General features: G+C 50.8%; 2 protein-coding genes across 2 annotated transcripts; one reads left to right on the top strand and one right to left on the bottom strand.

Annotated features, from left to right (window-relative positions):
* Nucleotides 1-289: 289 nt before the first annotated feature.
* BGZ61DRAFT_353751 (uncharacterized protein) lies at nt 290-3731 on the top strand (the record flags this gene model as incomplete). Its single annotated transcript, XM_046240549.1, has 14 exons — nt 290-740; nt 796-848; nt 916-1388; nt 1444-1499; nt 1556-1770; nt 1823-1965; nt 2023-2392; nt 2446-2518; nt 2575-2633; nt 2690-2699; nt 2757-2963; nt 3029-3140; nt 3226-3321; nt 3410-3731. 14 exons carry the CDS (start codon nt 290-292, stop codon nt 3729-3731), a joined length of 2640 nt encoding a protein of 879 aa, XP_046103819.1.
* A 193-nt stretch (nt 3732-3924) lies between these two features.
* BGZ61DRAFT_588995 (uncharacterized protein) lies at nt 3925-10072 on the bottom strand (the record flags this gene model as incomplete). Its single annotated transcript, XM_046256556.1, has 7 exons — nt 3925-6315; nt 7182-8315; nt 8364-9301; nt 9356-9469; nt 9544-9779; nt 9848-9902; nt 9958-10072. 7 exons carry the CDS (start codon nt 10070-10072, stop codon nt 3925-3927), a joined length of 4983 nt encoding a protein of 1660 aa, XP_046103818.1.
* Nucleotides 10073-11317: the final 1245 nt, after the last annotated feature.

Raw genomic sequence — 11317 nt, 5'->3', positions numbered from 1 at the left:
AAGCCCTGTCTTTCACTTTGGGCCCTCCAGTTCGAAGCCTCCTCCGTTCCCACCGCCAACGGTGAACACACCAGAACATCAGAGCACGAGTCCAAGCCCTGCATTCAACTTTGGGGCCTCTACTTCGCAGTCGTTCTCTTTTCATTCGCTCCACAATGTTACACCTCTGCCATCACCGACGCCTTCTCGTGGAACGTCACCGCAGCTGTCTGCTACTACGCTTCAGTCGCCATTCCGCTTTGACTCTAGTCCCCCGATGAGCGGCTCTCAGACTGCATCGAATCCTAACATGCACGCCTCGGTATTTGGCTCGTCGATTTCTCTAACAGTCCCTTCCACCCCTCCATCGGCTGGAAGGTCACGAGCCCTGTCACTCACATCACCTCCGTCGTCGATTCCTGGACAGCCACCAGACACAACGCCAAACACACAGCAACGTTTCAGAAGTGCATCTGAAGTCTCAACCCCCATCACTCAAACTTCAGCCGTGAATCCTCCGTATGATGCCCAGGCCGAATCGGCACCCGCACATTCTTTTTTTACCCCGGTTTTTCAGACAGCGCTGAAGAATGGTTCCACGATTGCTAAAGACGCCTTCGCTTCCATGGAAAAACTGGGCTCGTGTGGTCTAGCCGAGTCTGATGCGGACCTGAGGAGATTGATGGAAGACGCAAAGGGTTTGAGAAAGTTCCAAGGCTCCGACACCCGAACAATTGCTGTGTTGGGTGACTCTGGAGAAGGTACATCTTCTTCCAGTCTTCATGTATTGATGGATTGGCACTTACTATATCGCAGGCAAGAGTAGCCTGATCAACTCACTGCTTCACGTTCCAGAGATCGCTCAGACGGTAGGTTTCCTCTGACTACACCCGGGGCACTTGAAACTACAATTCTGATGACGTCTTCACCTCACAGGGAGATATTGGTTCTGCATGTACCTCGGTTGTAACCGAGTATCGACAGAAAAAGGCGGAGCATGTCGCTCCTATCACGATAGAAGTGGAATATCTCTCTGCTTCTGGAATGAAGGAACTTGTGACTGAACTCCTCTGGAGCTACAGGCAGCTGTATCTACCTGGTGTTGAGTCTGATGAGACTCCAGAACAAGATTACGCAAGATATATGCGAGAATCAGACCAAGCCTGGTCTGCTCTTCAATCTGCATTCCGGCACCAACGTCAATTCACCAAAGAATTCCTTCGCGATATGTCGGAAGGTGCGCTGGAGAAAATCACGAACCAGGTCCTCCAATGGGTCAGTGATATTGAGTGGCCTAGCGGAGGAAATGACGGTTTCTGGGTGTCTACGGCCCAAACCGCAGAAGAGTGTTGCAACAAGACAAAGGTTTTCATGCAGGACAAGTACTGGCCATTCACCAAAATTATCCGGTAAGAGCAGTCGTCGTCTCTCCAAGATCTGATCGAACTAACATTGCGGGATCAGTGTCTATCTCAACTCTCAGGTCTTGAAGACTGGCGTTGTCCTTGCGGACTTGCCTGGTATGATATGAAAAGTTGATGCATTATACTAGCTCCTCTGCTTACACCTTCCGAAGGTCTTCAGGATACTAACATGGCGAGAGTCCGAGCAACACAAGACTACCTCATCAAATGTGACAACATTTTCATCGTCGCCAAGATTTCCCGAGCCATTACTGACCAGTCTCTAAAATCATCTTTATTTTGGGTCATATCTCGTCACGTCCCAATGGAGTGGGAAAAGTCGGGTGGCAAAAACTTCAAGTTGGCTGTTGTCTGTACAAAGTCGGAGGTATAAACCAGGTTGGTGTCTTGCCGTATTGATTGGCTAATATATTAATAAGGAAATCAATCAACGAACGGCGAGAACAGAGTTTTGCGGACCTAATAAGAGGATTCTCCCAGAGACCATGGAGAAGCTTGACAAAGAGATTGAAACTGCAAAGGCTGCAGGTGACAGAGTGGCAAAGAAGACTGCAAAGAGAAGGTGAGTTACAAGTATTGCCAATACTTAACAGCGAACTCCAGACTAACAATATGTCAGACAAGAGCGTATTCTCATGCAGGCGAGAAATGATTATGTCAAAGAGGGTCTACAACGCACCTACGCCGCTGACATGGAAGGTGGGGCACTCAACGTCTTCTGTGTATCCAATACGATGTACCAGAAGTACTGCCCGAAAGGAAATACCGAGAGTGTAATAGCCAGCGGGATCCCAGACCTTCGCCACTTTTGTCACAGTATGACTGCAGACGCTCAATTGGGCGAATCGAAGCATTTCTTGCGGTCGAAGCTGTCGACGCTCATCAATTCACTTGAATTGTGGACCAACAGCCACCAAAATACCCAACTTGAAGAGGAAGTCGATTTGGCTGAATCCATCTATGACGATTTGAACAGTGTCATACGCGAGGTATTGTTGATAGGCAGTTGATAAATATGTCACTTGAAGCTCACAAAATTCAGTTTCCTAAATCCGTCACGGCATTCCGAGAGGGTTTTAATACATGCTTCCAAGAACAAATCATGGATTTGCTAGGTACGTTATTAGTTTCCGGTCTCTGTGCGTGTGATTAACACGAGTCTTGGGTGAAGCCAAGAGAGATCAGCATTGGGAGCAAGTCGCCAGCGGTGAGGGGAGAAAATGGCATAGTGTAAGTAAAGGGACGTTCAACAGTCAACAAACTTGAAAGCTAACCTGCCCTAATAGTGGCATTGGAGTACTTTGAACCCAGACCCTGATTCAACAAGCACAACCGCTGACCGCACTGCGACAGCCCAGTACCGAGCGTGGTGCCGAAATAACGGCAACCACCAAACGGCCGGGCGGGACCATGAGGATTGGAATGCCAAGATTATCTGGAAGATGCGCATGGAACTTGAGTACCAATGGGACCTCGTGGAAGATGAAGTCCCCGAGGTCTTCTCAGTTCTTTTGGACGCTACGAAAAGTCTATTGGAAAGACTGAAAATGACGATTCAAGGTATGTTCACAACACCGGGGTACAGATTCAATGAGATCATCAATAACGTGTTGGCATCAATCAAGGCTACGCCACGTCTGATTGCGTCACTCCTCTCGTCAGCAGTATTGACTTCCAGATCCAAAACCTCGAGTATCTGATCAAGCGGGAAGAGAGAACCTTTGTTGGCGAAGTGAAGTATGTTATCGTCATCATCCAAACATCTGTGTTTAACCCACTACCTTTGACACGACACGAATTCTAATTACTCGCCAATTCACAGATCTATTCGTCGATATGCGTCAGAGTCGAATTCAAACTCGTATATTCTGAAAGAAATGGTCCCCTCCTATCGTTCTGCCAGCAGCCAGTCAGGTATGTTAAACTTCCAGTCATTCTCTCACTTTTCAAATGCGCATTGTCGCTTTATATCTTGTTTGTTGAATGCTAACATATCAAACAGGGAGCGGAATGGCTGCGAGGCAAAGGGGAATAGTCCAAGGCCACATCGAGGACGGAAGTCTTTTCCCCAACCTCGGCATTTCGATTTCTACCAGCATGGAGGAATTGATTACGTCGACAGAGAATAAATTGACGAAACCCTTCAATGGTATCTTAGAAAGCATCAAGAGGGATGTCGATATGGTGTTCCAGCATCAGACAAGGGTTGAGCAGAGGCCGAGGGAGTCTGACGAAGAGAGGGAGAACCTGCTGAAACAGCTTGCAGTTGAAGTGAATGGTCTGAAGCAGAGACATGGGCTTTTATTACAGACCATTGAAGCGCTCTGAGGCGCCACATGATCTAATATCACGGCCTCTGAGATGCGCTAGGCCAGCGAGGCTACTGTTCTTGGTTCAGAATGCGGTCACTACTGCGACTTGTCTTCATCGTCAAATTGCGTTCCTGAACAAGTCTTCATAAATATATAGTACGATAAGACTCCTAGTCTAATTAGGCAATTAAAGTGAAATTAGAAACTGGTCAGACAAAGACAACCGGAGCCAGTTTCCTTTTACTTAGTAACATGTCATCTACCATCTTCCTTCCCAATACCAGCCTTTCCGCCTTGTCGTAAGTTGTAGTTCCCCAACAAAGGCTCTCAAAAGTCTTATCAAAAAGGGCCCAGTCGGCGGATGCAATTAGAGGAGTCTGGCTAAGCAGCCTTATGATGTCTTCTTCATCATTGCCCTCGCTCAGGTAGGATTGAACATCATCATATATTCTGTCAGCCATGCCAGGAGTCACGCGCGACTTGTGACCCTCATCGATGACGACGAAATCCACCCCCGGAAGTTTCGCAAATACCTCGGCCAGCAGATTGGTTTTATCTCTCCAGGTCTCTAGTGCCGATTTAAAGAGCTGCGACCATTGTATCTGGCCGCCAGACGATCGGGAGAACCGATTTATCACGAAACGCGATTGTGCTGACAAGCTCAGAATGCTGCGGGATCTACACCATTGTTTGAACTCAGGCCTGTAACCCGTAAGATTATATTCGACATGACACAACTGTCGTGCAGTTTTCAAAGCCTCCTGGTCCCAAAACTCGAGCAGAGTGTGCAGCGTGGACTGAACGCGATCGGCGACTTCTCCGACCTGGGTAGAGAAATCGCGGTTCAGGACCATGCCATGTTCATTCCACACTGTTGTATGTTTCTCAATTTCGTCAGAGAGGTCCCACTGTTGGCCATTTGGCAGCGCCTTTTCGACGTCTTCAGACACGGCCTTCTCTTGTCCCGCAGCATTGAGAATGTACCTCCACTGGACAAGAAAGTCAAAGGCATGCTGATACAACGGGTAGCACGTCTCCATCAAACGTAACTCATCAATTGCAGTGTTGCTTCCAAAGTAACTGTTCTTAACATCATGGATGAGTGCAACCACACATGAAGAACACAGCTCATAGGTGATTGGATGGTCAACTTGCTTCGACTTAGTTGCAAGGAATAGACTTTCGCAGCCTAGGACCCCTATTATGTAAAAAGGGCCCTGGTTCAAATATCTTGCCATTGTCAACACCCACGGACGAGCGCGAATGGCTAACACAGCACCTCCGTCAAAATCGTGAAAGTCGGTGACGATCTCATCACTCTCGATCTTCGCCTCGATTCTTGCGCTATCCATGGGCCGCAGTAATGGGTTGCCCAGTTCGATGACTGTATAACCGAGTGTGACAAGGCAGCCGCTGCCGGCATGAACCTGCATTTGCAGACTGGATGGTGCCAATACTCCTGCTCCAGGATTGGCAGGTATGCTACCAGCCCCTTTTATCCTCAGAAATTCAGATATGTGCATTCTGGAAGGTGAATACACGTCAAAGTCATTTTTGAGTGCTGAAAATTGAAGTGATCTGTCGTCGAGGCCGTAGATGGTAGTCTCAGAGTTCCAAAGAGGAACCCAAGAAGGTATCCCGTAAGTCTCTCGAAGGTTTGTTTCCACTTCAGTACCTGCAATCTCGAGAATCTGGTGGCAACCCCTGTTCTGCAACAAATAGGTGGCCACGCCAATGTACACTTCCCGAACCATCAGATCGTAGTCAGCATTGAGCATTTCGACATCAGTATCTTCAACCAGCCCAAGCAGGCCGAAGATCTTGTCGCGCAAGTCACTCATACCACACTCCGAAGTTGCAAGAAGCAGGCTGATTAATTCGCCAGAGGGTATCTTAGAACCAGGTTTCATCCGTGCGATGAGGCCGATCCAGGATGGAACGTCGACGCCCTTTTGTTCGATCCGGGTAATTGTGTCCCTCGAGAGCTGTACAGCCAGCTCTCCACAATGCAAGGTGAGGGAGCGCGCTAACAGGACTTCTTGAACGACCCATAAACGGGAAAAGTATGGTCGAGCGAAGAAACTTGTAAAGTTCGGCTCTGAAGGAACTTCATCGGAACCCAGGTCGGCTGCTTCAGATGCCTCAAAGCTCTCAAGCTGGGTGATGGATTGGTACCCAGTTTTGTCGGCGCCATGTTCTACCTCCCCAACGTAGATATGTACCGTCTTCGCCATAGAGTAGATGTGGTGCATCAGGGAGACTTGGTGTGATCTCTCAGTGGGAGACCATTGATTGATACAAATAGCATCAACCCAGATGGTGATTTTGGAGTCTTTCCTGCGCAACGAACGCAAGGCTCGGTCGCAACTGAGAGTAATTGGCAGTGGGCTGTAGGTATCGTCGAGAAGTATGCGCCTACAGAGCGAGGCATCGCCTTCAGCATCCGCCCAGGTATACGACAAAGCTCCGTACGAATGTGATTCCTCCCAGTCAACCACTCGCAGTTGACCACGGAGAGCCTCGGTCCGGCTGCCTGGAGAAAGATCGAGGAGCCGGATGCACTCAAGTTGCACCAGGGGTTTGTAGACAAAGGGCTTGGCCTACTAGCGGTTAGATTTGCCTATGAAACTTAAGAATGGATATCAAGAGGTTAGGGTGCCCTAGTACACACATACCCAGAGGGGGGACTAGAAGCTCAACAGTAAAAAAAAACACCAACAATAGTATCAACAATATAAGAATGGATATTTAGTCAAACTTACTTCCTTGTTGCTCTTAAAGTCCGGGGCATTCTGGGTATTTTGGACATTTGTGGCTTGAATCGATCGTGGTCTGTGTTCAGCGCGAAGCAAAGCGTCCTCCACTTGGCCATCACTTGAGCTAGACAAGTAGCTAACTGAAGCTGGCCAAGTTAGCGGCCGGATGGATGTCAACGTTGGGGTCACATTTTCTTGGTTGGGCCATGACGGAGGCGTGGTGGGCTCGATGGAACCGATAGAACCGATTGCACCACAACTTAAACAAGACAAGAGAGATGTGTCTAGACAGACAATGTCAACGTGTCTGCAGTTTGGATCACCGCCGTCCATCATAAAGCAAAGACAATATTAATAAAAAGATGAATCAGCTGTTGCTGAAGGATCCGGAGCGGGGAAGCATCTGCCTGAAATGTGCTGACGAGCTGATAATAGGCGGTGACGGCTGGCAAAAACGAATCTCACGAAGTACCATAATTGTCACGAAAGCGTACGTCCCTTTGACCGCATATACCTGCTTACACCGTTGCAACATGAATGAGGGGAGATTTCTCTTCAAACTTGACCCATTGTGAGCCGTTCTATACCTTGACAAAATATACCGACATCGCACGATGATAATATCACAACCCGTGGCTTGTAAGCTGAGAAATGTGGTTCAATTACACGTTTTAGTATATTCATAAACTAGCTCATGATTTAACGCTCACCGCTGCCCTCCCCAGATCTTGCAAGAGTTGCTTCAAATTTTCCACCAACGGGGGCGCTGTCTCAACTTGCAGGCTGCACGGGAAGTTGCCCTGTAGTATCTCAAGAACGGCGCTGATGACGGCTTCCTGATTTGAGAGGGGAACGAGAGTTGTGGTGGTGGTGTCCGTGATTTGAGGATATGAGAGGCTCGGGATTCCCTTCCCAAGCGTAATGAATCGTTGCACAGTGGATGTCTCTGGCCCGTCCAGACAAACCGCATTTGGGAATGTGCTTTGCAGGGGCACTTCGTTCTGTGAACCGTTGGCCAGAGACATAATGCTGTAGGCCCAGAGCGCAAGACTGGCGTGGTATACAGCAATGGCAAAAAAACCACGGATGTGCTTCAGACGAAACTTCCTTGCTGCCCTGATAACCTGACCAGCGTGCCAGATAGCTTGACGAGATTGCGGTCCGTCCACCCAGTCTTGAAGAGTTGGCAGAACACGGCGAGCGTCCTCCAGATCTCCCTTTCCAGCAAAGAACTCGATATCTTCGAACGACATGTGAAGATGCATGTGCAAAAGTTCAAGAGTAAGGGTTGTCTCCTCAGAAGTCGGATCACGGCATTCTGAAATGTTGATTCGGAAGTGATGGAGCATTTTAAGGAGTTCCTGATGTCGAAGCGCGAGGGCAGGGTCCGTATAGCCCGGTCTCCGTAGCGTTGAGAGCAATTGCGACTGTTGCCAAATCATACCCCAAATTCCGTGCAAGATGACCAGCTGTAAGAGGTGTACATCGCAGTCCTCCGGAAGCTCGATAGGCCCGCGCAAAAAGTCGATGAGGCTAAGATACGGGTCTGTCGATCTGGGTCTGCTGAGGTAGATGGTCTTCCACTGCTCGGCATCCTCTGCCAACCACAACTCTCGCGGGGCTGGCAGTGGAGTGCTGAGTTCGGCAAAAGATATTACAGGGTTGATGAACAGTGCCATACTTGCCCGTGCGTCCATGATAAAGGCATGGAACACGAACCGTTTGTAGCTTTCTTCCTCGACCCATTCGAGCCACTTGTTGTGCAGAACTTTGCCGGTGTCTTCGATAAGAGGAGCTTCCAATACCCTATTCGGCCTCCGGAATCTCCCGCCGCGCCGAAGCATCTGCTAGATGTTAGTCCTGATCATATATGAGTGTAGGCTGAAGCATACCGTGTAGAGAGTTTGCGTGTGACTTTCTGCAATCTCCGTCTTCCGTTTAATTCCACTCCAGAGCCCAATCTCAATTTCACACATAAAGGACTGCACAGCCCATAATTGTCGAGTCCTTGCATTTGACTCCTCGAATTTGCTGGGGAGCGTTGTGCGCACAGCTTCCTGGATTGCAAACCCCAGCTTATGCACCGATGTGATGTCTGTCAGGATAGCGCCGGAAGCGACGATGGCACCAAGGAGTTCTGGCCTTAGTGCATTAGGTCGAAAAGATGGCGCGTGGATGTAGGAGTCCGTTTGGTGAAGATGATGGGAGAAGAAGCCTTCCAACAGATCGTCCAAGACCTCGGGTGTGGGGAAGGCCTTGATGGCGAAATGGGTCTTTTCCAGACGACAGTGATTTAGTATCATCCCTAGAAACTTGTCCCTCGTAGGTCGACTCAGCCGCTCTCTGAGGTAATATTGATTAATTGTCGATCGGCCTTCAGGAGAACTGTGATCAGTCCCAAGCGCCGAAAGGTCCTCGAGTTCCGCCGCGATAGTGTCTTGCGATGTAGGCTCCCAGACGCTGAGAGAAGATCGCTTGTAGGCCTCGGCTCCGAGGGCAACGTGTTTGCGTGGAGTCTCGATGCCCAGCGCGTCAAAGGCTTGTTCAGCCATGGGCTGCTGGTTGGTGTCGATGGCATTGGGGTCGCTACATAACTGGTCGATGAAGCCAAAGTCGGCGTCGTCAAAGTCGAATCCCGTCTCCATGGTGAAGTCGAGAAGACCCCGAGCGCTGAAGCCTGAACTGGTTTCATGCCAGGCTGGGGGGCCGTAGGTGCACGATCCGTCGGGGAGATGGGGCGTCATGACGCCTCTAAGAAATCCCGAGATGTTGTGCTCGGGAAAGTCAAAGGGCGATGTACTGGGAAGTCCAAGGGGTGCGACTGAAGGGTCTGTGGGTGGGAGAGATGAGTAAAAAGATTGGCTATGAGGAACAAGACGCTTACGTCGGATCATGGAGTTGGGAGTCGGCATCGTGGCCACTTGTTCGATGGAGTCGATGGGAACCCCCATAACTGGCGACTCGCCCGACTGGCCAGCGACTGGGGATGTGCCATTTTCTATTACCAAGGTGATTAGAAAGAAACGCGACAATATAAACTGCTACGGAATAAATAATAAATAAAAGTCTTACCGGATTGCGAAGCCTCGCTTCGCGATAGCTTCACACTGTCGCGCGCCTCAAAGGTGCATGTGATGCCTCGCTGCGTGCACCTCCCACAAGGCTTCTCGTCGTCGCACTTGAGCTTGGCCGTGGCGCAAGGCTTGCACGCTTGAGAAACACGCAGCGACTGGTGGTGCTGCCGCTTCTGTCGCTTGCCGCTCTTCTCGTCTCCCTCGTGGCAGGCGGCGTGCCGCTTGAGCAGGTCTCTTGGAGCGCAGTTAGAGATTATAGGGCCTCAACCAAAACGTGCTGTGCGAGGTGAGAGTGGACATACGGCCGCCCGAACGTCTTGTTACATGTCTGGCACTGAAAGGGTCGTTCCTGTAAGTCTGCGTCGCTTGGTTAGCCCCAGGGTCTTGGCTGGAGGAAAGGCGAGGGACTCACGACTGCGAACGTGGCGGGCGAGATGATCGACTCTGGTAAAGGTGCGCTGGCAGGCTGAGCACTGGAACAGGCCCTGGCCGGGGGCTTTCTGCGGTTGCTGAGCCGATGTCTCCATGGCGTGTATGATATCCAGGGCATGCAGCGTGGGCGAGGGAGGTGTTCAATGGACAATGGGAAGAGGCCAAGGCTCTGAAACGGAATGTTCTTGTTAGACGGGAGGCGACGCAGTTGCGGAAACGCACCGGCCATACGCGGACTTTGTATCATGGTGAAGTAGACGGATCCAGGCCCTACCCCGTCATCCCCGTCATCCCCATCTGCATCCCCAACCCCATTTCCCATTCCCCGCGTTCGGCTAACCGTGCAGATCCAGCCTCTCATCCAGCTAGGGAGCCTGTGTCCCGGGGCGTCCAATCCGCAGCGTCACTACTCCCAAGTCCCTTGGCGGCTTTGTCCATGGGCCTATAGCGTCCACTTCTCCTCCCCCGCGCTACCGGCCGCAGGTGACCCCGGCGAGGCCCGGCCAGAGCGACGGCACTTGCAGGAGTATATCAACGACAAGGGCCAGCAAGATCTGGTCGTTGCTCAGGCGTGGCCATGGGCTTTCCGGGCTCCTGACGTGATGGGATGCTCGGGACGCCGGGCTACGTGTCGACGGGTTCACCCGAGTCTCCGTGCTCGTTATGGATACTTCTCCCGACGAGATCTATCCATCTCGGAGAACCTGGTGAACACTGGGGCCGCGAAAGCCCTGGTGTTGCGAGGCCCGGGCTACCCTGCGTCAAGCCAGGGCATCCGTTGGCCACACAGCAAGACTCAGAGGCACGCTCATGTGGATGGACCCCTACAAAGTCCACGCGTCCCTTACCCCAGGATGGCTAGTATTGTAGCTTATGCGCTGTCCGGTTTTTAATGTGGGCGGTGCGGAGATGGGTTCGGGGAAGGGATTTGCTCGAGATACAATCGGATCTGAACCGATCAGTCGAGATTAGAAGCATGGTTGGTCCCTACAATGCATTTAGAAGGATTGAGTGAGACATTATGCTCGCCATTTTGAATCTTCCAGTGATTGAGCCTTTGCGACGTTTCACAGAGCAGCGGTGATACAGCAACGTCTCCAGCGACAGAAATTCCCACGCCTGTCAATGACTAGCCTGCCCCCAAGCCAGCACAGAACTAAGCATTTACTAGCACTCTGAAGGGGGCACGGGTTGTGGGAGGTGGGTAGATCCCCAGGTTACATGCACCAAAGCCGTCGTGTGCCACAAATGGACAGCAACACCAACGGAATGTGGGGGTGGTCCCGATACACACGACTGACCAAAGCCATCCAGACAGCCTACCTATTACCATGCAGCAC

The sequence above is a fragment of the Ilyonectria robusta genome, assembly GCF_021365365.1.
Source record: "Ilyonectria robusta strain PMI_751 chromosome Unknown BGZ61scaffold_11, whole genome shotgun sequence".
NCBI lineage: Eukaryota > Fungi > Ascomycota > Sordariomycetes > Hypocreales > Nectriaceae > Ilyonectria > Ilyonectria robusta.
Note: the sequence above shows the minus strand (reverse complement) of the source record. Positions and strands in the feature narration are given on the sequence as shown.